Source organism: Peromyscus eremicus, chromosome 11 (assembly GCF_949786415.1).
Source record: "Peromyscus eremicus chromosome 11, PerEre_H2_v1, whole genome shotgun sequence".
Lineage (NCBI taxonomy): Eukaryota > Metazoa > Chordata > Mammalia > Rodentia > Cricetidae > Peromyscus > Peromyscus eremicus.
In genome coordinates this window covers 60,020,181-60,045,855 of record NC_081427.1, presented here as the reverse complement: position 1 = coordinate 60,045,855, position 25,675 = coordinate 60,020,181, and the positions used below count along the sequence as shown (strand labels likewise).

The following is a 25,675-nucleotide window of genomic DNA, read 5'->3' as shown; positions in this document are numbered from 1 at the left end:
GGGAGAGGCTTGTGGAAAATTACTCCCTCTTGATCTTGCTGTGAATCGGAAACTGGTATTTACAGAAATGGGGGAGGTTTTTAAGGAAAAAGTAATACCCAGACCTCCCCACTTGAACGGGAAAGTTCATCGTAAGCAGAGCGTCTTCCTTCCCACAAATGACTGTTCACACGCCATTAGTTTCATACATGTGCCTCTCTGTATCCTCAACTCTTGACTTATTGTTAGAGAAATGGCATAAAGCACTAGACTTTAGGGTTAGATATTTAAGCCATATATTATAATGGTAAGATCTATAACATTGAGAAGGTAAACAAAATCATTTTCCTTTTTTGGTTTTTGATTTTTCAAGACAGGGTTTCTCTATGTAGTCCTGACTGTCCTGAAACTCACTCTGTAGACCAGGCTGGCACTGAAGTCAGAGATCCACCTGCCTCTGACTCTACCTCCCAAGTGCTGCATTTTCCTTTTTTTCATTCTTTTTTTTTTTTTTTTCTTTCCGAGACAGGGTTTCTCTGTGTAGCTTTGCGCCTTTCCTGGAACTCACTCTGTACATCAGGCTGGCCTCGAACTCATAGAGATCCACCTGCCTCTGCCTCCCGAGTGCTGAGATTAAAGGCATGCACCACCACCGCCCGGCCGCATTTTCCTTTTTAAAGGGACATTCTTTTCAATTGAAAAACAAATGTATTGCCTCTCTAATTTTTAATTGCTATTTAAAATGTAGAAGAACAAATTCTGACACAAAATCAAACAGCCATGACAGGAATCAGCAGGCCCAACTTGAGAAACATCAAAATAAAGTCCCACCCTCCTGGATAGGGCACTCCAGCCTCCTTCCCTGGCACTGAGCATCTCCAACAGGAGGGTTATGCCAGGTCATTCTTCACCCACAGCTGACTTCTCAGCTGGCCTGGGCCTGACATTCCCTTCCTCCATCCTGTCTTCACCTCACCCAGCCTCACCTCCATCACACTTAAGTGGTTTGTTTGTTTGTTTGTTTGTTTGTTTGTTTGTTTGTTTTTTGAGACGGAGTTTCTCTGTGTAGCTTTGGGCCTTTCCTGGAACTCGCCCTGTAGACCAGGCTAGCCTCGAACTCACAGAGATCCGCCTGCCTCTGCCTCCCGAGTGCTGGGATTAAAGGCGTGCGCCACCACCGCCCCGTCTCACACTTAAGTGTTTACTATTCATTCCCATAATCCACTCAGTGCTTGTGTGGCACCCCTCACTTGATATGGCATCCCTCCTTTAATTGGCTCCTAAAACCTAAAAATTATGTTGAAATAGCATCATTTAAGTCCAAGGGACTGATTTATTAATCTTAGATAAAACAATGCAATCAGTAACCTGGAACCCTCAAATATGTAATAACTTCATATTACTAAACAGCTTAATGAGAAAAAAAGTTCCCTTTTTCCCTCTTATCCTTCAAAAAGGCCCCCTCCACCCACACACACACACACACACACAGTTTCTCTGTATAGTCCTGGCTGTCCCAGAACTTGTTCTGTAGTAAGGGATCCATCTTCCTCTGTCTCCCCTCCTGAGTGCTAGAATTAATGGCATGCATCACCACATCCAGCTTGGCTTGGTGTTTTTTTAATTAGTGTCATATGGGAATAATGACATTAGGGAGAACATGGACTAACCATAATTGAAACCTACTTTATACAGACTCAAAACTAACTTCATTTTGACACTAACACTATTAAACATTTTCCATCACAATCTTGAAAATCAAAGTACAACAACTCAAAGTGTTGAACAGCCTCTAACACATAAACTAACAGAAGACTAAGTTGAAATGCTGTGATGGTTATTTCAAACTTCTGTCACTGTAAATGGCATTTGAGGGATATGTCTTCAGGATACAATAATCACCTCCGAAAATAGTTTGTTTAAAGAAGTACAGATGATGTTCGGTCTTCTGCAGTCAAAATAATAATAAACATACCAGTAGACTTCAACATGCTCTTTAAATTTGCAGCATAAAAAACATGAATGAAATATTCAAGCATTTATTTCAAAGTCAGACTGCTAAAGGCACTGGACACTGAAAAGCATTCTTCCACAGATCCTCAGTAAGTCATCTCAACTACTGAGGGCTACTTCTTAGTCCAGGCTTCTTCCCGAATGTCACATAATCTCAGTCAACCCTGTAACAACCGAACCCATGCGAGTCAGTGTGTCACATGCAGCAGACAGCCACAGCTCCACTACCTCCTTGACCTGGCTCTGGTGACAGTAAACTCTCCCTTATGCTTTTCTTCCTGCTACTTCAACTACTGACACCTCCAAACTCCTTCATCTTACTTTCTACTACGTGTTTTCCCCCACTTAAGGAATTATTCTTTTTCACTTAATTCAAGTGTCTCACCTGACAGTAAACTCATCTCTTCTTCTCTACAATTGCCAGAAACCTCACTGATTCTCACTAAGAATCTATGCCTCTTCCCTGGATTTCTGGGTTAACACCCTGTAATTTTTCCTCACTCTCAGGATGAACGTTTCCCCTGGTCAGGAGCGTCTCTCCCTTGTTCTTATACTTCTCTAATCTTTCCAGCTGTGTGCCCAAGATTGAATCATTTCTTTTCACACACTGGGCACTTCCCTCTTCTCTTCCACCAAGTCAGTCTTCTGTCCTGCAAATGTCCCATGCATGCTCACCTCCTCCACAGAGCCTTCCTTGACTGCAAATGTCCCATGCATGCTCACCTCTTCCACAGAGCCTTCCTTGACTGCAAATGTCCCATGCATGCTCACCTCTTCCACAGAGCCTTCCTTGACTGCAAATGTCCCATGCATGCCCACCTCCTCTACAGAGCCTTCCTTGACTGCAAATGTCCCATGCATGCCCACCTCCTCCACAGAGCCTTCCTTGACTGCAAATGTCCCATGCACGCCCACCTCCTCCACAGAGCCTTCCTTGACTGCAAATGTCCCATGCATGCCCACCTCCTCCACAACGCCTTCCTTGGCTGCAAATGTCCCATGCATGCCCACCTCCTCTACAAAGCCTTCCTTGGCTATGTGCACAGGATGTTCCTATATCCATGAACTCAGAAGTGAGCACCACCTGCTACGGTCATCATGCTTGCCTCAAAATTCAATGTGAAAACTAGTAATATTAGTAACAATTATTAATAACATAATGTAATGCTTTCCACAGCCTGCCTTCCGACTATAAACTGTGTTCTATAAACATGAAAATCTCTAAATTAAAGCAACCTCAAAGCCACTGTTCTTGGTTCTCTCTATACATTTTGACAACAAACAGAAGATAACAGGATCCTAGGACTGAGCCTATCTGACAAACGCAGTCTATACAAAGACAAACAACTGGAGGAAAGCTGTTTGTCACTACTGTCACTACTCAGGAGTGGCTGACTTGGCTGACAACCATCTTTGCCTAATACTTGTCCTGAATATAAACATGATACAAAATAAATACAACTAGCTGGAAAAATAAATGGGAAGGACTTCATAATCTTAAAAAAAATCTTAACTCATAAAATATAAAATCCTTTGGAGACCTCTTGTGGTTAAAGTTAAGAATAAAAAGTTAAATTTTTTAAAAAATGTTTTGAAAACTGCTACATTAGAATCTTCTATAATTCTAAGCAGTTTTTGCATTTTCTCACATAGCATTAATAGAGACTGACTTCAGTATTAATAAAATACCCACCAGCACCTGACAAGAACTAGGGCTTTGACCTTCCGACTGTGCAGGGGAAGATGGGGGTATAGAGAGACTGTCGGTCTGAGAGCTAAGAAACTGCACATCAGCACTGACAACAGACAACACCAGACACAAACTTTGTGCCTGAAAACTCAGTGCTACACTCTTGCCTGGGAGCCGACCAGGACCAGAAGTCTGGCCAACTGTTCTTCAAACCTAACCATGCTCCCTGCTTCAGTACTTTCTTTTACATTTGTCTGCGGGGCTTGGATGGCTGAGTAGAACACAAAGAGCCCACCATAGGTGCTGCTGTCCAGTCAGTAAAGGCCCATGAGCTCTGTAGACATTAAAGTGAAGCCACTAGCTCTAATTTAAAAAGTAAGGTAGGAACTCACCTCATGCAGTGAAATGAAGAAAAACGCAAATTTAAAATTGAACACTGCAAATAAAATTAAGAAAGAAAAAATAATTTGGTGGAAATAAAATATAGATGAAAATAAAGGCAAAGTGCTTTCAAAATGAGAAAAGATGTTTTGAAGATAAAAGTAATACAATGTTACCAGAAGCAAGGAGATTTAATTGGTCCAAACAGACTATTAAAAACAAGTAGAAATAGTAAATTAAAATGTTTTTTAAAATGAGTTTACTTTCCTGCAAGGTGCTTGGCAAGTCCCACCCGCTCTACCTCCGTCTCTCCCATGTGTGCACACACAAGCCAGAGGTCAACAGCAACAAGAAGAGTCCTCTATCAGAGCTATGGATCATCCCATCTCCTGTCCCAGCACAAGGATTACAGAATCCGTCACCACACACAGCTTCCCACATGGGTGCTGAAGAGCTGAACTAAGATCCTCATGCACAAGCATGTGCAAACAGCAATCATTTTATCCACGGCGCCTTCTCCTCAGTCCTGAACTGAAATATAAGTTCTAAATGTTTTAAAAGAGTCATAAGATTGTTTTTATTTTGAAAAAAAACAAGGGTCAACACCAACAAAAGAAACATTACAGTAGCAGGGAAATTATATCCTAAAGACATGCACAAAGAAAAGAATAAGAAGGCACAATGAACTCTAATAGACATTTCAGAAGACTGAAGGAGTGGGGTGTGTGCAGCTGTAACCCCAGCATCCAGTAGAGGAGGCAGGAGGGTCGGAGTCCAAGAAAATCCTCAGATACACAGGGACAGGGGCCAGGCTGGCCACATGAGACCATGACTGAAAAAAGAAAATAGTATGGACATGTATCCTGCAGCACCCCCCCACCAAAAGAACAAACCAAAAATAAGTAGGGAGAGACAACGTTAGAAGAGAAAATGGCCTCCAGCATCTAAATACTGGGTCCCCAGTCGGTGGTGCTGTTGGGGGGCTCAGGAGGTGGGGCCTTCTGGACACGGTGTCACTGGGTCAGGCACAGACGGTTAAAAGCTTTGGCTCTAGCTCACTCTGTTTTGCACTTTGTGGTCCAAGTTGTGAGCCCTTAGCTTCCTGTCTTCGGCTGCCTTCACTCTACCATCAAGGACTCCAACCCTTGGAACCAATACACTCAAACAAACCCTTCCTTCTCTAAAGTTCCTAGCACATGGTGTTTTATCATAGCAACAGAAAAGCAACTAAGACAGTTATGTTCCACTACAATGAGTTTTCTTAGCCAGGCCCTTCTCCAGGCCCTTTACCCATATTATCTTCCCAACGGACCTCTGCGGCGAGCTTCTTATTACCCCTATCTTATAGACTAGAGCAGAGTCAGACGAGACACTTGAGTGATCTACTCAAAGTTACTAAAGCGAAGAGACAGATTTCCATTTCAACCTGCTATTTGACTCTGACATCTGGAAATCTACCAGATCCCTCTCTATAGACATATAAATCAGCTACAGATACTCATAGAAATGGATGCTTCACTCTCGACTCTTCATGAACAAAAGGTACAAAAAGAAAATGTACCAAGAGTGGAGACTTATGTGGTCAGTAAGTGTAGACAGAATTACAAACCTAGAATGCTAGCTAGAGAAACACAGGAAAATGGCCGGAAGTCGTTAGATTCCTAAGAGCCCGTCAGCCACCCAGGATGTCTCTGGCATGCCAAAATTCAGGCTCCAGAACCTCATCGGACAAGGGACACTGAGGAACACCATCAGGTAAAGCTCCTTGCCAAATAAACTCCATCTTGGCACTGTCTGCTACCGCAGGTTTTGGCATTTTATTGACTTTTGCCTTTATTTTTATAAAAATAAGTGGAAAATAGAAAACATGGTGACTAAATGACCAAGTTCCAGGTTAATCTAAATTAATCAAATATACACTTATTTATAAAGAAAATGAGCAAAATCAAAACACGGAACACTGTAAATATGCTTCCATCTAGAAGCGTCTCTTCAAAGGGATTGAGAAGGTATTCCTGTTTTACCTCTCCAGGGTCAGCACCCCTCATAAACAGTCTGTGTGGCTTTCCACTGGCCAGGTTTAAACACAGAGGAAAACTAAGAGCCAAATAAAGGGATCTGATCCAGAAGTCTCTACCCATAATGTAATAAAGATTATTTAAACGATGACTGTAAATGTTTGACAGAGTTCCCAGCGTGCTTGGGCCAGCATCCAAAATCTTTATAAGTGTTTGTAATTCTGACTTAGAAGTTCTACCTTCAGGAAAGAATTGAAAATGCATGCACAAGTTTCCACAGATGCTACAGCAACATCTGCAGAGCTGAAACAGGAAATACAACAAAAAACGACGGACAAATCTCACCCACTTGTACAACGGATGCCATAAGGCATCTTGTTGTGAGGTGCTTACAGAAATATTAGCAGACCGATGATGTTCACTGAGCTCTGCCTGAGAGGGTGAGGATGCATGACACAGGCTCTGAGCCAGGGCACGCTGACCCTGGCTGATGGACTCCCAGCACCTCACTGCACTGTTCTGAGTAAGTTCATGTGTACGCAATTTCCCATAAGAAAATGGATAGGGAATTTTTAAGTTAAAAAACTGGTACAAAACTATATCTGCTACATGAACACGAGTTTATAAATAAAAAACTTAATACATATAAAGAAATAAAGCACCAAAGTGCAGTTATTTCTGTATTTATGGAACTGGGTTTACTTTATCTTTCTTTTTGTAACTCTTAATTCTTCTCAGTGAATGTATATTAGCGATTTCACCAGAAAGACAAACTGTGAAAGCCACTTCGACAAAAAGAAAAAAACGTAAATGGAAATAAACTTTGAACTCCAAAGACAAACACGTGCTCACTGTAACTCAGCTAGATTTGCCAGTGACTTGTCAGCCTGCTAGCTGTAAACCCGACAGTCATCCCTTCATGCAGACAGCCCTCTTCACTCCTGAGCAGCCCACGCCTTGCTGCCCTTTCCAGCTCTTCCACGGAGGCACCTCCTGGGAAATACGTAACACTGCATGCCGTTAGAATCCAGTAGGCACGCTACAGCCTCGCACATGCGTGTTCCCCTCTACCTGCTGTGGTATATACCCTGCTTCATAACGAGTGCTGTGATAGGAGTCCTAGTAAATAAAACTACCGGGCACCACCCTGAAGAGAAACACGCATTTAAAGAAATAAGTTCTAAACTACCTCTAGAATGTTTACATAAATCATCAAATAATATAATTAAATCCTTTTAAAATGACTGTCATCTATAGTCCTACACAATTGTTTTTCCTTTTAGAAACTCTATTACTGGGATATAATTACGATACGTAATTTCCATGAGAACAAGTATTGGCTTGGGAATCACTCTAGTTGGGGGGCGGTCGGACTCACCTGACAGCAGCGGCCCTGTGGATGAGCATCTCCGTCTGCTCCGACAGCTGGGAAGGGAGCAGCAGTTCCACGGGCTGCAGGCTTGACAAGCGAGTCTCCAGCTCCAGTCTGGAGGCTGAGTCCTGGAAGCAGTCAAACAGGACCTCGCCCGTGGCCGGCTGCACTCCCTGGAAGCGGAGGTAAACAGGATAGATAGCACAGGGCACAGACACTCTCCCAGCCGCGCGGGCACACCACAGCATGGTTCTAGTGATGCACTCTTGCCAACATGTGCTGTTTCTAAAGTGAAAATCTGTCTGCCTGTTAAGACTCTTACCTAAGTTAGCTTCGCAGGCGTCTAAAACAGGCTGAGGAGAGGGCTCAACAGATACCGGGTTCTGCCGCCGAGCCTGAGGATGAGTTTGATCTCCACAGGGTTCACATGGTGGAAGGAGAGCACGTGCTCCCGGAGTTGTCCCCTCCCCTCCACATATTTGCCATGTGCACATACGCACATGTGCACACTCAAGATAAATAAATAAGTGAATAAATAAATAAATAATATAATGCAAGAGGCTTCAGCGGGAGTTTCAGGAGGCACTCTGAGTGCAGGTTGGGACCTGATGTTCCTGACAGAGTGCTATGACAAGTCACCAGCCCTGCTGGGCGTCAGCTTCCTCTTCTACATGTGGAAATGCATTATCAACTTCCCTCAGCAGGTTGTTACAAGGATCAAACCAGACAATTAGTGTGTGAAAGCTCTGACACCTTCGCCCAGTACAGAGAGCAAGGTACCACGACAGAGTGCCAGTGAACGCACCTGATGGCAGAGAAGTTAACATTCTTGCACAACAAAAAACAGACGTAACGAAAGATGAGTGAAACTCACCCAGTACTCAGTAAAAAAGCCAAGACAACTTAAAACCATCACCTGTCAGTCACCCAGTGTAATAACAGGAAGAAAATCTGAAAGAGCCAAGGTTTGGAAGAGGTGCAGAGGTAGTGAGGTCACTCAACCAAGGTCTCAGAGATACAAAATGATGGAGGCGGATTCAAACTGAGCAGTCTGACTTCCAGTCTGCACTCTCTACTACTGGTGCTTAGAGACGAACAGGTAGGGACAGCTTGCACCTAATGAAGAGCCAAATGCGGCAAATCCTTATACTGTCCTGCGGTCAGCTAAGTGACAGTCACTTGCAACAAGATCCAGGCCCTATCTAAGAAAGGAGAAAATGCCTGCATGTCAGTAAATGTCACACTCAGGCCAGCAAGCTGGCCCAGCAGATAGAAGTGCTTGCTCCCAAGTCTGGTGACCTCTATTTGGTCCTCACATGGTAGAAAGAACTGACTCTCACGAAGTATCCTCTCATGTCTGCAAGCATGGTACATGTGTGAGCCCCACAGCAAATACATAAACAGAAAAACAATGTTTTTATTTTGCATGCAAAGTGGGAAACAAAATATTCAAAGCAGTATTATAGTAGGCTTACTCTACATATAAAGGTCAAGGTGGTAAAAGCAGAACTAAAAGAAAATAATACTATTGCCCCAAAATCTTTACATCACGTCAATCATTTACTTTAAGTCACTACAGTTACTGTAGAAGGAAAGGCACTTGGGGAACTTGAGGATTCTGGGTAGTGTTAGAGTTACTGACCTGGGTGATTGTCTCATACTACCCTGTTAAATTTCTATTCATCTTTTCCTTTTGAATATTTCATAATTTCCTTAAATCCTTCATCTAATAGCCAGGGAATGCCCTCAAGTCCTGCCTAGAGGTATCCTCTAGTGCCCACAGCTGTGGCACCATTACAGTAGGGTTACCTACCTAGGTTCAATCCCAATCTACAAACCAAGTATTGACATAAACAGATGACAGAGTTACCAGCCAGTCAAATTCTCTGTTGCTTTAATCCAAGAACTCATCTACTGGCAATACCTGCACTGTGTATTACTCTAAGAGATGTGTGGCATTAAGAAACCCACAATCCAAAGAAAACTGTTCTCAACAGCGAGGCTTTCAATTTCAGACTAGGTACCAGCACCCAAAGGAGACTCTCAGATGGTGACTGGAATGTGTAAGATGCTCATCACAGTGGGAGAAATACCCAGGGAGAACAGTGCTGAGGGAAATGAACTCCATTCGGCCACACTGAATCTGAGGAACTGGAGCACATTCCAGGTGGCCTTGTGCAAACTAGAGGCTTCCGGAGCCCAAGTGAAATGTGCAGCCTCAGCTGGAGCTCAGGATGCCATCAGCCAGAAAAGGGACCACTGAGGTCAAGGACAGGAGCCGAAAACCACTTAGAGTCAAGGACCACTGTTCATCTTTTCCTGTCCCTGCTCACCTGCGACAGTAGACCTGGCAGTGGCAGGATGCTACTCTAAATCCCCAAGTAGGACCTGTGTGCTCCTGTGCCTCAGCTCTGTTCTTTCGCCTGAGCGCCAGGTAAATACACAGCAGCACACTACGTATGCTACAGCTGAAAAGCAAACAGCCTTACTATTTGTAGATGGGACCACTGTCCATGACTAGATAAAAAGTGCTTCTCAGGGGATAAAAACCCATTTGAGCCTCCCCAACACCCACAGTACTGCTAACTCCCTGAGAGAGGGGCTTACTGGCTAAGCAAATGTCAAGTTAGCAAAGTTATGCGGTATGAATAATGCATTAAAAGGTACACTGAAGACATTCAAGCTTTAGGACTTTCTGCTAATGCTGGTCACGTTAGACTGTAGACATTAGAAAAAGCAGAAGGAGTGCTTATAAGGGAGTCTAACAGTCAAAAGAGATCTGTAAGTGAGTAAATTTGCCCATAAGTTGACAAAAGGCAAAATCAGTGAAACTATTACTCCTGAATCACATTTACCTGGAAGACAGAGTGGAGCTATTTCTGGTATTCATTTATCCTTTACTATATATAAAGTAGACTATCTTGCATTGGCCACTTACCATTTCCCTTTAACTCTTCCTTCCTCCAAATCTAATTAGGGGAGTTCCATAATCACTCCTGTCAGATTACACAGCAAAGAGGAAACTCTGCTAGCCATGCACCTGCTTGGCGTAGTATTTTATTGTGCTATCAGCTCCCTGTCCACATGCGTGCCTGTCACTGCCACCACTGTCAACTCTTGACAACAGCATACAGTCCGAAACTTTCTGGATCTTTCCAGCACAGAGTGCCAAGTAACCAGAAAAGAAAATCGTAACTAGTGACTAGACAGGCAATATTGTGAGGAAAGTACACTTCATCAGAATCCTCATCATGCACCACTCACGACTACTCACTGCTGTGGGATGGTCTGTATGTCAAGTGTGTTGCTGATTGGTCAATAAATAAACCACTGATTGGCCAGTGGCCAGGCAGGAAGTATAGGCGGGACAAGGAGAAGAATAAAGCTGGGAAGTGGAAGGCTGAGTCAGAGAGACACTGCCAGCTGCCACGATGACAAACAGCATGTGAAGATGCCGGTAAGCCACGAGCCACATGGCAAGGTATAGATTTATAGAAATGGATTAATTTAAGCTGTAAGAACAGTTAGCAAGAAGCCTGCCACGGCCATACAGTTTGTAACCAATATAAGTCTCTGTGTTTACTTGGTCTGAGCGGCTGCGGGACTGGCGGGTGAGAGATTTGTCCTGACTGTGGGCCAGGCAGGAAAACTCTAGCTACAACTCACATGAGGTACCACAAACACCCATCCTTCCTCACCTCCAAAGGACTTACCACGAGACCAATGGAAACATTGCCCTTCTTTTTGTCCTTAGTATTTTCCTTCTCTTCGTAGATACATAGAAGATAGTTGGTAGAAGTATCTGTCGTTACCTCATCGATATTTATAGAATCATCCAGCCTGATTAGAGGATTCACATGTAATAATGGTTAAAGAAAAATCACATGCCTAATTCCTATTAACTGATAAAGGTTTATTTTTCTCATGCAGCGTTCTTCCAATTATGATCACAGTTGAATGTCGTCTCTTCCCTGAACTACGAGAGGCACAAAGACAAACAACTATTATCTTCTCACTTCCAAAGGGCCTAGCAGAGCAGCTCCAACCCTGGGGAAGTCCAAACAGGAACCTACTTTGCTGAGCTATTGCTGAGACTTGACTCCTCAGCAATCGTATCATGAATTCTACAAAGCAGAGAAAACACACTAAAATATCATAAATGAATTCCCATCTCCAAAGTGCCCAAAACTCTACAAGTATTTTACTTCTAAAGACCTTTAAGACATTTTAATTAAACAAAACATATCTTAACATGTAGGCATATATATGCACACACATGTATAAAATGAGTCCCATTAACCAAAATTCTCAAGGATAAAAGCTGACTCTGAACAAAGTCATCCTGGCAACATCCAACTTGGTTATCAGGAGGTAAGAGCCTTAGTGGCAACTGAGGCAAAGCAGGTAAGGGGACTGTTTGGGGGAAAGGCTTCAAATAAGAGACTCAAGGAAAAAAATCAAAATACCAGGTTCTTCCAGCTTGATCAGCTTAGAACAACAGGGCTCCCGATGGTGTGCAGTCCATGCCAATGGTGACCATTCACTACTGATGGTCTTACTTGAACAAATGCATATCAGCGTTTGTGTAGAAGCTAAGCAGGTTGAAATAACTTCTAAGAAACTATAGTAGAGGTGCTGGAAAGATGATTCAGTGGTTAAGAACTTCCAGAGGATCCAGGATCAATTCCAAACACCTACAAGGTGGCTCACAACCATCTATAACTCCAGCTCTGCCCTCTTCTGGCTTATCCTGGCACCAGGCACACAGAAGGTAAACACCCATACACATAAAAAATCAATAAATCTTTAAACAAAAAACTACAACTGAAATACTACTTTCACATGGCATCATTCAAATTTTCTTACAGTATTGAGAGACCTAACCTAGGCCTGGAGAGCCGGCTCAGTGGAAAAAGCACTGTGGATGCTCTTCCTGAGGACCCATGCTCAGTTCCACCACCCACAGGTGGTTCACAACGCCCAGTGACTTCAGTCCCGGGGATCTAATGCCATCTAATGGCTTCCTTGGGCACCAGGCCTGAATATGGTGCATAGATCTACATGCAGACCAAGCACCCATACACGTGAGATAAAATATATTTTCTTAGAGCTGAAAGGAGCCGTGGAGGCACTCCTCCACCCTAACCTGGAAGCTGTCTCCAAATGACAGAATGAAGATGAAAACTTTTCTCCAAGGCAGTCTCGGGAAACAACCACTCCTAAGGGCAGGCTGCACACCCAGCTGTCCACGGCCAACACAAAGTGAACTCAACCGTATCTTTGCAAGTTCTTTGTCTCACATCAAGTCAGGGCCTTTTTTTTTTTAATCTTACAAATACTTTGAGTACATATTACTGCTTCTGGTTTGGGGTTTTTACAGGATTCCTATGTGTGCGAATGGTGTGCATCTCTGTATCTATATGCGTTTCGTATGCTTTTTCTTTGGCTGTTTTTCTTGTTTGGTTTTTGTCCTATTCCAATTTTGGGTGTTTTTTTTTTTTTTTGGTCATTTGTATTTTATTTTATTATTATTATTATTATTATTATTATTATTATTATTATTATTCCTTAGATGCCTGCTTTCTAACGAAGACAGAAAGGTGTGGATTCCAATTGGAGGGGAAGAAAGGAGGAACTGAGAGGAGTGGGGGAGGGGAAACTGTAATCAGAACATATTGTATGAAAAAAATCTATTTTCAATAAAAAAAAAATTGAAGAGAAACTTGACCCACTATCTAAATATTCCCATTTGCACCTGCTCCTATCTTATGAATAACTATTTCATTTTTTACAATGACATGTCAGGGACAGTGGCCAGGTAAGAACAATCCCAGGTATCAGAAAGGCTGAAGAAGAAATTCAAGGCCAGCCTGTGCTACACAGCGAGACTCCATCTCAAAACAAAAAGCTAGGAATTTGATTACTATGCTTTTGAAACTATTTTGCTTCAAGTAACATAAAGAATTTGAGTGATGATAAACCTTTGGATGATCATTGTGCACACTGAAACCTACATGAGAAAATTTCAACCAACTACCCATTTTCAATAATTTTTTATGAGATTAACAATTAATGAAGATTGCCTCACATTTAACTGTGTATTAATTTTGTCTTTGAAGTTCTTTCCAGGTGAAGTTAGTAAGCTATTTTCAAGTCTCACTTTAGCAAGACTCTGAGGAGCTGGCAAGGCTCAGATAGCTAACACTGTCCCAGAAATGATCTGAGGAGAAAATCTCTTTTCAAAGAGCTGTTAACCTGGCATGTTTTATTAGGCTCGTTTTATTCTTGCTATTAAAGTACGATGAATTCTGCTCTCACTCTGACAATGGACACATACTGTATCCAGCCACTACCCACCCCACCCAGTCTAGGACACACCCACCATGGCTGAAGTGTCAGGATGGATAGTGGCTGGACACCTCATCAAATGCATTCTCACTCAGGGGAAAAAAAAATGTTTAGTTCAATTTGTCATTTTGAAACAAAGCCCCCACAACAAGAGGAAACTTCCTGTCCTCAAAGGATATCTTCTCCAATGAGTGTGGACTTCGTATAAAGAGCAGTTAACTTCCGGGAGAAGACAGAACTCTTGTTGTCTCCGATGGCCTTTAAGGCGGCGGTTTCTGTTTGTTTCACAACTCCAACCTTCAACAAAAAAAGACACGCTTATTGTCAAATCCAGGGAATCATTGTTTAAAAAACTAATAATAACGATTTCAAAATGTCAAAAAGTCAATTCAGAAGCACTGGAAAAAAGCAGCTCAACCCTTGATGTGCAGATACAGAGCAGAGAGAACCCCAAGCAACTGGCAAGTGGATACAGGGCAAAGAAACGCTCTGCTGTGCAGCAGAGGGCACTCTAGAGCTCCCACGGCAGTGCATTCCTTGCAAGTCCAGCACTGAGGCTGAGGCTGGAGGACTGTGAGTTTATGTGAAGTCCATCCTGGGATTTACAGCCCAGATCCTGGCTCAGGAAACCAACACAGAATGAAAAGTAAGATACAATGCTAGGGCTGGAGAGATGGCTCAGAGGTTAGGAGCACTGGCTGCTCTTCCAGAGGTCCTGAGTTCAATTCCCAGCAACCACATGGTGGCTCACAACCATCTGTAATGGGATCTGGTGCCCTCTTCTGGCCTGCAGACATACATGCAGGCAGAACATTGTATACATAATAAATAAATAAAATCTTAAAAAAACAAAAAAAAAAGATACAATGCTAATAACTACAACGCATTTTACTTCCTCAGAGTCCCCAATTCTCAAGTCAGTGGGAGCCTTTCTACCACCTATAGATAATGCTTTTGCTCTCCAGAAGAGAGTTGCAATTCCTTTTCCACAAATCAAAGCTAAAGCTCACCTTGTATCCTTTGGCCACGAGTCGACGGACATGCACGAACAGTCTGTGAGTGGGTATGCTTGCCGTCATGAAGTTGTGGTCCAAGTGGCAATAAATATTGAGTTCCCGGGCAGCAATCTAAAAGGTGTAGACAGAGAGAATGTTAATAAAAGTCTATTCACGATTCCCTGTCTAAGGTTTGTTCACTTTGTTAAAAGTTCATCAAGCTGCATACGTGTACTTAGGATCTGATATTCCTCTAAATACATACATCATCAATAAAATGTTTAAAGGATGTTCTCTGTACAAAAAATAACATGGTTTCATCTACTTTGGACACCTCCAACAGGATCAGTTCAGAGCCAACATCTGTACTCTAAATCACAAAAACACAACATCTTTTCTTCAGTGTCCTTAGAAATACACAAATGCTACCAAAGCTTAAAAATGTCAGTCTTCCCTACCTTAAGAGCCGAGAGTGTAATGGAAGAAGATATGGTTATACAAAGGGCACACACGAATGACTGACAGGTAGAGACACTACATTTACACAGAGGAAATACACCTTCCTGACAAGAGACCCTGACCTTGTTAGCTAAGAGAATGTGACTGAAAGAAATGTGAAAGCAGAAAGCAATAGATAATTCCTCGCTTTCTTCTAGAAACTACCATTAGCTAAACAGTGTCCACCAGAGCCACACAACCTCATTCCAACATTCTCACTACCCAATCTCACCATCTCGGAACTGCATTGCTCCATCATTACTGTCAAGGGAAGAGCAGTCTTTACTAGGGTCAGATCTGAATTTACCCTTTAACCTAGGCAGCCTGGTTCTCCTTCTCCTATAGGATGCAACTTTTTACCTGTTCCTGCTCTCAGAAAACATGCTAGTGTTATGTCAAGTGTAATTTCATACCACAAAATACAGTATAATGTTACTGTGAGAATATCACTTTCCTGCAAAAACAGGTTTTGAAAATTGAAATGAAAAGGGTTAGTAAAGATTTTGTTTTCCATGCCTCAGGCAACATTGTATGTACAAACTTATCTCTCTGTGATGTCCTATGACCCAAGCAAGCCTAAAACGTAAGCATCATCCATGAGTCCCAACAATGGCAACACCAGCAATACTTTTCCTCAGGTTGGCCACTGCAGTGGTGTGAACAAGAAAGGCACACAGAAATTCATTTGTTTGAATGCTTGGTCCCTAGTTGACAAACTATTTAGGAAGGAGGTGTGTTGTGTCACTGGGGGTAGGTTCTGAGGTTTCAAAAGGCCACACCGTTCTCAGTTTCTCTTTCTCTGCCTTATGCCTGTGCTTGTGTCTCAATATGTAAGCACTCAGCTACTGCTCCAGTGCCATGCCTGCCTGCCTGCCTACTTCCATGCTCCCCACCACGACAGTCATTGATACTAAGCCTCTGTAACTGTGATCCCTCAATTAAATACTTTCTTTTATAAGTTGCCTTGTGTGATGGTTTGAATGAAAATGGCCCCCAAAGGCTCATAGGAAGTGGCACTATTAGGAGGTGTGGCCTTGTTGGAGGAAGTGTGTCAGTAGGGGTGGGCTTTGAGGTTTCAAATGCTCAAGCCGGGCCCTGTGTCACTCTCTCTTCCTGCTGCCTGTGGATCTGAATTTAGAACTCTGAACCACTCTCCAGCACCATGTCTGCCTGCATGCTGCCATGCTTTCTGCCATGATGATGATGGACTAAACCTCTGAACTATAAGCCTGTCCCAAAATGTTTTCCTTTATAAGAGTTGCCATAGTCATGCCGTAGTTCTCTTCACAGCAAGAGAACCCTGACTAAGATATCTTGGTCACGATGTTTTGTCACAGCAATAGAAAAGTAACTTACGCCGGGCGGTGGTGACGCACGCCTTTAATCCCAGCCCTGGGGGGGGGGGGGGGGCAGGCGAATCTCTGTGAGTTCGAGGCCAGCCTGGGCTACCAAGTGAGTTCCAGGAGAGGCGCAAAGCTACACAGAGAAACCCTGTCTCAAAAAACCAAAAAAAAAAAAAAAAAGAAAAAAGAAAAATAACTTACGACACCCATTAAATATGCATATTCGTCTTTAACCTTCTTCACTGAATCCTACATCAAGTGCCTCTAAATTAAAAAACTGACAAGGTGCCTAACACACATAAAGATCATTTCAAACACCTGTTCATAGCTGGCTGTTAATTTGCTTGTCCATGAGATGGAACCTTCTTCCTATAAAAATTCCTAAGTTAAAGGTAAAGAGAAGACAGAAGAGAATCTTCACTTTCACCCACAAGTCTACCCCCACCAAGCTTGGCTATCCTTCGTTTTATTCTTACTATAAGTAACATATCTTATCTATTCCTGTTATGTGTATGGGTGTTTTGCTGCATGCATGTTTATGCACCACCTGAATACAGTGCCCACAGAGACCAGAAGAGGGCAGACAGAACTTACCTCTGCATCCTCCCCAAAGAATCTGTACTTGTACCCACATTCCACACACAAAACTGCATCCTTATACTGCTGCTTCACATCCATGTACTGCAATTCTAATGGCGTATAGACGCTTTTGGATCGCTTGTTCAAAGAGTTACAGTCAGAAGGCTTCCGGAAATTTTCAGGGCATGGTCCAAATTGACTGTCCTGGAAACCAAAAGATTTATACGGTTTAGAAAGCACCAACTGAATCGCTGAGTTCTCAGAGGACTGGCAAGTTTGACAAGAAGCTAACAGTTGGTGGCTCCACATGGAAGGTTTCTAAGGACATGTTGCCTATTCTAAAGCCAGACTGAGGCCAAGTTATCTTAAAGGTTGGAAATCTTTTCAAAATAAAAGTTTAAAACACAGGAGAGAGCAGTGGGGGAGCGGGTACAAATGAGAATGACATATAATGTCATGTGATATCATGATGAAAAAGACAACTAGCCGGGCGGTGGTAGCGCACGCCTATAATCCCAGCACTCGGGAGGCAGAGGCAGGCGGATCTTTGTGAGTTCAAGGCCAGCCTGGTCTACAGAGCGAGATCCAGGAAAGGCGCAACGCTACACAGAGAAACCCTGTCTCAAAAAACCGAAAAAAAAAAAAAAAAGAAAAAGAAAAAGAAAAAGACAACAATTACTCTATATGCTAACTTTAAAAATTAAATAAATAAAAAGGTAAAAAGCCAAAGTAAACTATATAAATAAGTATATTTGAAGGTTTAAATAGTTTAATGTTTTATATATTTTTCAAATTTTTTATTTCATAAGCCTATTAATATCTTATTATTTATTCCTGAGAGTGCTGGGCAGCAAAGAGTAGAGGGCATGTATCTAGGGCACTTTCTGAAAACATGCTAACATCTACACCAGGTATAGAAGGTAACTTTCCAAGGAGACTCACTTCATCTCAGTAGTAAAGCTATCATGGCTATGACCTTGGCAACCAGTCAGAGTTTAGAATCCCCTAGATAACACACCTCTGAGTGTGCCTATGAGGATGTTCTCCTCACCCTTTAACTGGGGAAAGCCAGCCTTGAATGTGGGCAGCACCATCTTATGTGCTAAATAAGAGAGGAAAGTGAGCTGAGCACTGGTGTGCACTCTGCACCCTGACTCCAGATGACTGCAGATGACTCCAGATGACTGGAGATAACTGGAGATGACTGCAGTTGACTCCAGATGACTCCAGATGACTGCAGATGACTCCAGATGACTGCAGATGATTGCAGTTGACTCCAGATGAGTGCAGTTGACTACAGTTGACTCCAGATGAGTGCAGTTGACTGCAGATGACTCCAGATGACTGCAGATGACTCCAGATGACTGCAGTTGACTCCAGATGACTGCAGATGACTCCAAATGACTCCAGATAACTCCAGATGACTCCAGATGACTGCAGACCACTGCAGACCACTGCAGATGACTCCAGATGATTCCAGATGACTGTAGATGACTCCGGATGACTGCAGTTGACTGCAGATGACTCCAGATGACTCCAGATGACTGCAGTTGACTGCAGATGACTCCAGATGACTCCAGATGACTGCAGTTGACTGCAGATAACTCCAGATGACTGCAGATGACTGCAGTTTACTCCAGATGACTCCAGATGACTGCAGTTGACTCCAGATGACTCCAGATGACTGCAGTTGACTGCAGATGACTGAAGATGACTGAAGTTGACTGTAGATGACTCCAGATGACTGCAGATAGCTCCAGATGACTGTAGATGACTGCAGATGACTATAGATGCAATGCAGCAGGCCCTACCACATACCATCCCTGATGATGGATCAGACCCTCCAACCCTGACATAAATCTTCTTTCCTTAAGCTGCTTTTGTCAGACCTATCTCATGACCAAGAAAGCCATTAGTCTACAAATGCCTCCAAAGAGAAGGGGTGGAGACTCATGGCAAGAGAAATGTAGCTTACTATATCAGGTCGGAGAATGCAATTATTTTAAATTTTTATGAGATTTTCCCTTTTGTTTCTATGGTTTTATAAAAATCCAAGAATGCTATATAATATAAAAGTTAATTCCCATTCACAAAAATACATTTTCTAGAAAAAATTATTCCCTTATTCATTTATGAAATAAGATAGACTTCCAGAAAAACCAGTACTCATTTATTTTATCTTTAAATTGAGTCTGTACCTGCAAAGTTTTCAACTGAAAAAAAAGCACCTATATGCTGCCCACCAGGATTTTCCATGCAAATTATGGAAACTATCAATGAAAACACTCCTAGGCAATACCCCTAGCAAACACGTACAGCAGGACTGCCTGCAGATGTTGTCTCATTTTAATCTCTCCAAAATAAATAGTAAAACTCTACTGACAAGAAAAACAACTAAAAAACAAGTGCTCCCTCAGCTGATGCAGATGATTGGCCACCTGCACAAACCATTTATTTCCCTGACAACCCCAAAGAACCTCAAAGTACTTTGGAACGGTTGTGGGTGGTTGTCCATTTACACAAAAGATACATACTTTCTGATTAGCCTGAGATTTGGACTCCTCAGAAGAAACTGCATTCTTCGCACGTTGCAGAGTGATGTCTTCAAAATCAGTACATTTTGGCAGAACTGCAAATCTCTCCCGAAGAGGTTCTGTCTGGACTCTGTTTTGAGGGGGAGCAGAATCACAGCAGAATTCTTTCAGCTTTTCCAGAGACTTTAAAACAATCCTGGGCCTCAGACACTTCTTTGGCTCTTGGGAAATAATAAGAAGAAAACATACTAATAGTATTTTGACTTCATTACATCAATTCATAATGTGCATGGAATTTTTCAGAAAGATATTCCCATTGGAGCAATGAACCTAACTATAACATGATAAAGAAGGCTGTTCAAGGTAAAGATGACACATTGAAACACACCTGTAATTTCATTCCCTGATGAAATCCATTGAGAACTACAGTAAGGGAGGCTGGCAAGACCGCTCAGCAGGAATGGGGCTTGCCTGAGGACCGAAGTTCAATCCCCAGGAACAAGAAGGTAGGAGAGGACCAGCTCCTTCAAGATGTCCTCTGACCTCCACAAACATTTGCACCCCATGCACAGACACACACACAATAAATTTTTTTAAAAAGTAAATAAATGACACAAGTTTAATTGTAAAAAAACAGGACTATAGTCGAGCTTTCCTCCTACTTCTTTGGGATATAATGACAGGACAGGGGTGGTGACAGCTGCAACTTAAATATCTGAAGCCAGACAGGGAATTGATGTGCAGTCACTAATTCAGCACACAAGATTCCTGCCCAGTCCTTAGAAAAGTAAGAACCAACTCTATTTGCAACACAGAATGCTCGAGACTCAGGAACTGGGAGACCATGGAGTCTGGAAACAGAAAGTTCTGGAATGAAAAGCCTGACTCAAAGTGAACTGATACAGATTCCTCCTAGATTCTGAGGGCCTCTCCCACTCAGCACAGACTGTGTTGCTGATTATCAACTATCCCAGGAAAATGGCAGGAGCCAAAGCTGGCTGCATGCTGAGACCTTGGCCTCACCAAGACCCACGAACCCAGAGCCTTCCTCTCCAGACCTAAGCCAGGAGGCGTGGCAATCTGCCCAGCTCAAGGCAATCACCCAGCGCAGACACACTTGCTCTCTTGCCTCCCCAGCGTTCACATACCATATCAAAAATACATTCATTCATCAAGCCCCGTCCCAAAGCTACCTCTTCCATGAAACCTTGTGTTTATCCTCCAGCCTGAGAGTCTCCTTTCTTCCTCTGTGTTCCTGCAGCAAGACCGTGACTCTCCCCAGCACCTACCACCATTATAAGCAATGGCTGTAAGCAGTTACTCGTTATCTGTTATTTATAAGCAAGCAATTGGTGTGAGAAGGGGTCTGCCATCCACTGGGACTCCGCAATATGCTGGGACACATTATTTCACCCCTGAGAGCAATACTATTAGGCAGCTCCTGCTAAGTGCAAGGGAAGTGGGGTTTGCGCCCCTTGTCATCTCTCTCTTTACCTTCCTTGTTAAGACAGAAATGCAGAGGACAACAGGTGGGTGTTGCACATCTGTAAAAGTTTAAAACTTTCAGACTTACATAAAAATTTTGGGGGTGTACAGGTTATCATGTCTTACATGAATCTCACAGCTGGGAAATTGTGTGTTTGACTCTTTTAAGTATCTGAGCAAAGGCTAAATAGTTTTTCCATTAGCAGTTTTAGTTAAGATAGAATTCACGTAGGTATATGTGAGGTTTGAAAATAACAACAACAAAATGGAACTTCTAGAAAGGGCCTGCATAAAACCTGAAGTTGAACATTTCCCTGAGACTTACAGCAATGTAGACACTATGGAAAAAAGATCGTTTTAGTAGAAAATAAGGCCACAGAACCTATCCAAAATAAAGCACAAAAGCAAGACAGCCTGAAACCAAACAAAAGTTTCAGTGTCAACAGCAAGTCTCTCCCAGACTCTAAGAAGGAGGAGGAGCACACCGGAAGTATTTGAGAAATGACGTTTTCTAAATATATGAGAACAAAAAACTCACCAATCCAAGAAGTTTTGAATGAGTTCTAACCAGGACAAAAATCAATTTGCTGACTTAATAACTAGGCTAAAGTTCTAAAAGTATGAGAAAATGAGTAAGAAAGAGAAAAATCCTAAAACTGGGGGGGGGGGGGGGGTGAGAGGGAAGGTTATGCAAAAAAAAAAAAAGCAGTCTATAATTAAACCAACCACCTCCAACAACAAATACTTGATTTGAATATACCAACAATGACTAAGATAGCTGTCGTTGAACTGTTTGGTGGTTTTGAAACAAGGAAAGGCCTCAAGTAGCCCAGGCTGCGTCTGAACTCACCGTGTTGCTGAGGATGACCCTGAACTCCTGATCCTCCTACGTCTACCTCCTCAGTGCTGGAATTACAGGTATGAGCCATCACGTACAGTTTATGCAAACCCAGGTCTCCAGGGATGCTAGACAAACTCTACCAACACAGCTATAGCCCCTCCACGACTAAGAAATTTGGAAGACAAACTCACTCTTTCTTCTAAATTTCTGATTTTTCCAAATATAATTGACTGGATTTAGTGAGGTTCCTGTTATTCTAAAAATGTACTTTGGGATATCTTCTGCAGTATACATTTTACCTCATTTTTCTCAAATATACATAAAGGTTTCCTGTGAGTGTTAAGACTTTCCTGCTGGTTTGTAGCCCAGGTATAAAAAAAGGAACTTATAAATGGAAGTCTAGAAATGAGGTAGATCTATGCAGAGGAATACTGCCAGGATATAATAAAAGGAATATGGAGTAGTCAAATTATAGACACAGAAGACAAGATGGTCATGGCCAAGGGTTGGAGGTATGGGAAATAGAGACATTCTGTCGACCAGTGCAGAGTTTCAGAAGGTGAAATATGAAAGTCTTCTGGAGATGGATAACAAGAAGATTTCATTTGGTGACTGTAAGGCGGCTCCCTGGGTAAGGGTGCTTGCTATACAACCTGAGTTCAATGTCAGAATTTATACAATGGAAGGAGAGAAATGACTCCTGGAAATTGTCCTCTGACCTCGTCTACCCATGTACACAGGCACACACACAAATAATAAATAAATCATTAACAAATGTTTCATCTTTATAACCAAGATTTAAAAGACAGCTAAAGGGGCTGGAGAGATGGTTCAGTGGTTAAGCACACATACGGCTCTTTCATCAGAGAACCTGAGTTCAATTCCCAGCAACCATATCAGGTCCTCCAGGAGGATTCCACATCTCATGCCTCTGCAGGCATCTACACTTACACACTCACACACACACACATACACACACCACTTTTAAAATATACAACAAAAGTGAACAAAAGAGAAACTTGGAAGAACTGTAGCCAAATTAGAGAACTGACTTCCACTGTGGCCCTAGCCCCCCAAATCCCAGCTCAGGCACAACAAAGATCCTTCTCCATAGAGAAAAACAAGGCTCAACTGTGGTGGTATTTTACTTGTACTGAAATGTGATTTTAATTGTATGTTAATAAATAAAGTTGCCTGGGGGTCAGAGTTTTAGAGCCATAGCAAGTGCGTAGCGGTGGTGGTGTACGCCTTTAAGGACCTGGAGGGCGGTACATACAGGCAATGACAAGGCAGTCACGTGTTTAGGTTTACAACCAATGAGAAGGCAGAACAGCTAGACTATAAAAAGGCATACACACAGGAAGTAGGCCCCTTTTTCGGAGAGCTCTCTTGGCTGAAGCAGGATAGCTGAAGCAGGAAGGGTAAGGCTCTTAGTTCTGACCTCTTGGCTTTCTTCTCTGAATCGGCTCTGTGTTTCTTATTTTATAAGACGGTTGGTTACATCTACACTCAACACTCCAGCGGCTTCCTCTGCCTTCTGGGGAACCCCAGCAACTGAGAAGACTCATTCCCTAACACTCACCAGGGTTTCCAGATGTTACTGGGGTATTTTCTTCTTCCTTCTCTGGAACTTTCTTTGCTCTCTTCTTAATGGGCCCATCATTCCCTGATGACCTCTTCCTGCTGTCACCTTTTGTAACCTGTATCAGGAAGGTTGGAAATGGTGTGTTAATGCCATTCTAAGGTTTGATATCATTAAACCCTGCTTCAGAATGACAGGAAGTCCCCTGCCTTCCACTCTTCACAGTGATCTACTGTTTTTGCATCAGAGATAGAAACTGGCAGGTGTAGCCTCTCCTCACCGCCATCCTGCTAAAATTAAGTGGTATTCTCCACCTCTCCTACTTACGTATGTTAAATAAAATACCTCTACAAGATCAACAAAAAATATATTTTCAAAATGCCAAATTATGGGGGAAGGTGAGATAATAAACAAACGATGTATTTTCTGTTCCAAAGCTTACATCCACTATTAAAAGATGTCCTAGGACTATTTGTTGGCAGGTAATCTAAGAAAAACTTAAAACTTTTCCACCATATTCTGTCAATGGTGGGTGCAAAATAAAATCTTGGTGAATTAATGAAATGCAGATCATCCTCAAGAGAGGTAGGGGTGGGGGGAACCAATCAGTGTAAGGAAGAAAAATAAATGAAAGGGGTTAAGATTCTTAAATCGCTTTGCATCTGCATTAAAATGGGGTGGATAGCTAAAAGCCAATCTACAATCATCTTCTATATCCTCAGTCTGGGAAATGACCCAGTCCAGGGCCTAAGGCACCCTGGGCAAGTGTGCCACATCCCCAGTCTGTGTGGGAAATATAACAAGGAACCTCTGGGCCGGGCGGTGGTGGCGCACACCTTTAATCCCAACACTCGGGAGGCAGAGGCAGTCGGATCTCTCTGAGTTTGAGGCCAGCCTGTTCTACAGAGTGAGTTCCAGGAAAAAGGCTACACAGAGAAACCCTGTCTCGAAAAACCAAAAAAAACAAGGAACCTCAGGGACCGCTCGCCCTTGGGCAAGTGTGCCACCTCCCCTGAACTTGTGCACTTGTGGCAACATCACTATGGGTTTTTGGTTTTGTTTTGCTTTGCTTTGAACTATTTGAAGGGCTGCAAGCAACAGGAAGTAGCCAACGATAAGCCATCTATGGGAACTTCTTCCACCCAAATGCTTATATCACACTTTACACTGGGAAGCTGCACAGTTGAAGAGTGTTCCGGCACAGTGATCTGAAATACAGAGCGATGATTTTGAATTCTGAAAAAACTAGCCTCAAAGACAGCTTCGTTCTAGTCAGCCAAGCAAACATACGTAAGTAAAGTTCCTCTTCAACCATCAATCTAATAGGGAAAATGTAAAGAAAAGAAGGGACGATGGAGTTTAAAAGATGTATCCTGGACCTGCCAGACCCGGACATTCACCAAAATAGAAGTTTCTGCCTCAGGTTCCCGTTTACGACAGGCGGCAACAAGACCTCAAATCTATTACTTCTAATCGGTTAATTAAAGCCTTTCAACTAAACATGGACCCGCAGATGTCACCACCTTCTCCTCCCCCGGCCCCGCCCCTTCTCTCCCCACCATTAGGCTCGCCACACTGCTTCCACTTCCGGCCGCGAGACTCACGCGCCCGCCCCGCCCCTGACCCCGCCCCTGTCCGTCTGGACCCGCCCACCCCTGGCTCCGCCCCGTCGAGGACAGAACCCAGCCGCGGCGGTCTCCGCCGAGGCGGCACAGTGAACGCTGGGGGCGCTGAGGAGCCGCCCTCTACCTTCTCCGCGGGCTCCGTGGGGGACGCGGTGGATCTCAGGCTTCCGGCAGACTGGAAGAACCGGCTCAGAACCGCTTGCCTCCCCGGGGCTTGGGCGGCGGCAGGAAGGCCGCCCGACGCGGACTTCCTGCGGGGCATCGCAGGGTGCAGAAGAGCAAGCCCGCCGGGAGCGCGCGGCCGCTCTACCCCGCGCCTGCGCGCGCACGCCGCGACCTGTTCGGGAGCCGGCCTTAGTGGGGGCGGGGCCTCGAGGCGCAAATAGGGTGCG

At 43.3% G+C, this 25,675-nt stretch overlaps 1 protein-coding gene across 1 annotated transcript in view; it reads right to left on the bottom strand.

Moving 5' to 3' along the window:
- The window catches only part of Msh3 (mutS homolog 3), a 126,584-nt gene extending 100,992 nt beyond the window's left edge, over positions 1 to 25,592 (bottom strand). The window contains exons 1-8 of the mRNA XM_059276401.1: positions 25,408 to 25,592; positions 23,659 to 23,776; positions 19,751 to 19,971; positions 17,232 to 17,420; positions 14,812 to 14,928; positions 13,981 to 14,098; positions 11,167 to 11,312; positions 7,460 to 7,626 (exon numbers count right to left, since the gene is read on the bottom strand). Of these exons, the coding sequence (XP_059132384.1) occupies positions 7,460 to 7,626; positions 11,167 to 11,312; positions 13,981 to 14,098; positions 14,812 to 14,928; positions 17,232 to 17,420; positions 19,751 to 19,971; positions 23,659 to 23,776; positions 25,408 to 25,545 (1,214 nt within the window). The 5' untranslated portion in view covers positions 25,546 to 25,592. The remainder of the gene's footprint in view (positions 1 to 7,459; positions 7,627 to 11,166; positions 11,313 to 13,980; positions 14,099 to 14,811; positions 14,929 to 17,231; positions 17,421 to 19,750; positions 19,972 to 23,658; positions 23,777 to 25,407) is intronic.
- Between the last annotated feature and the right edge of the window lie 83 nt (positions 25,593 to 25,675).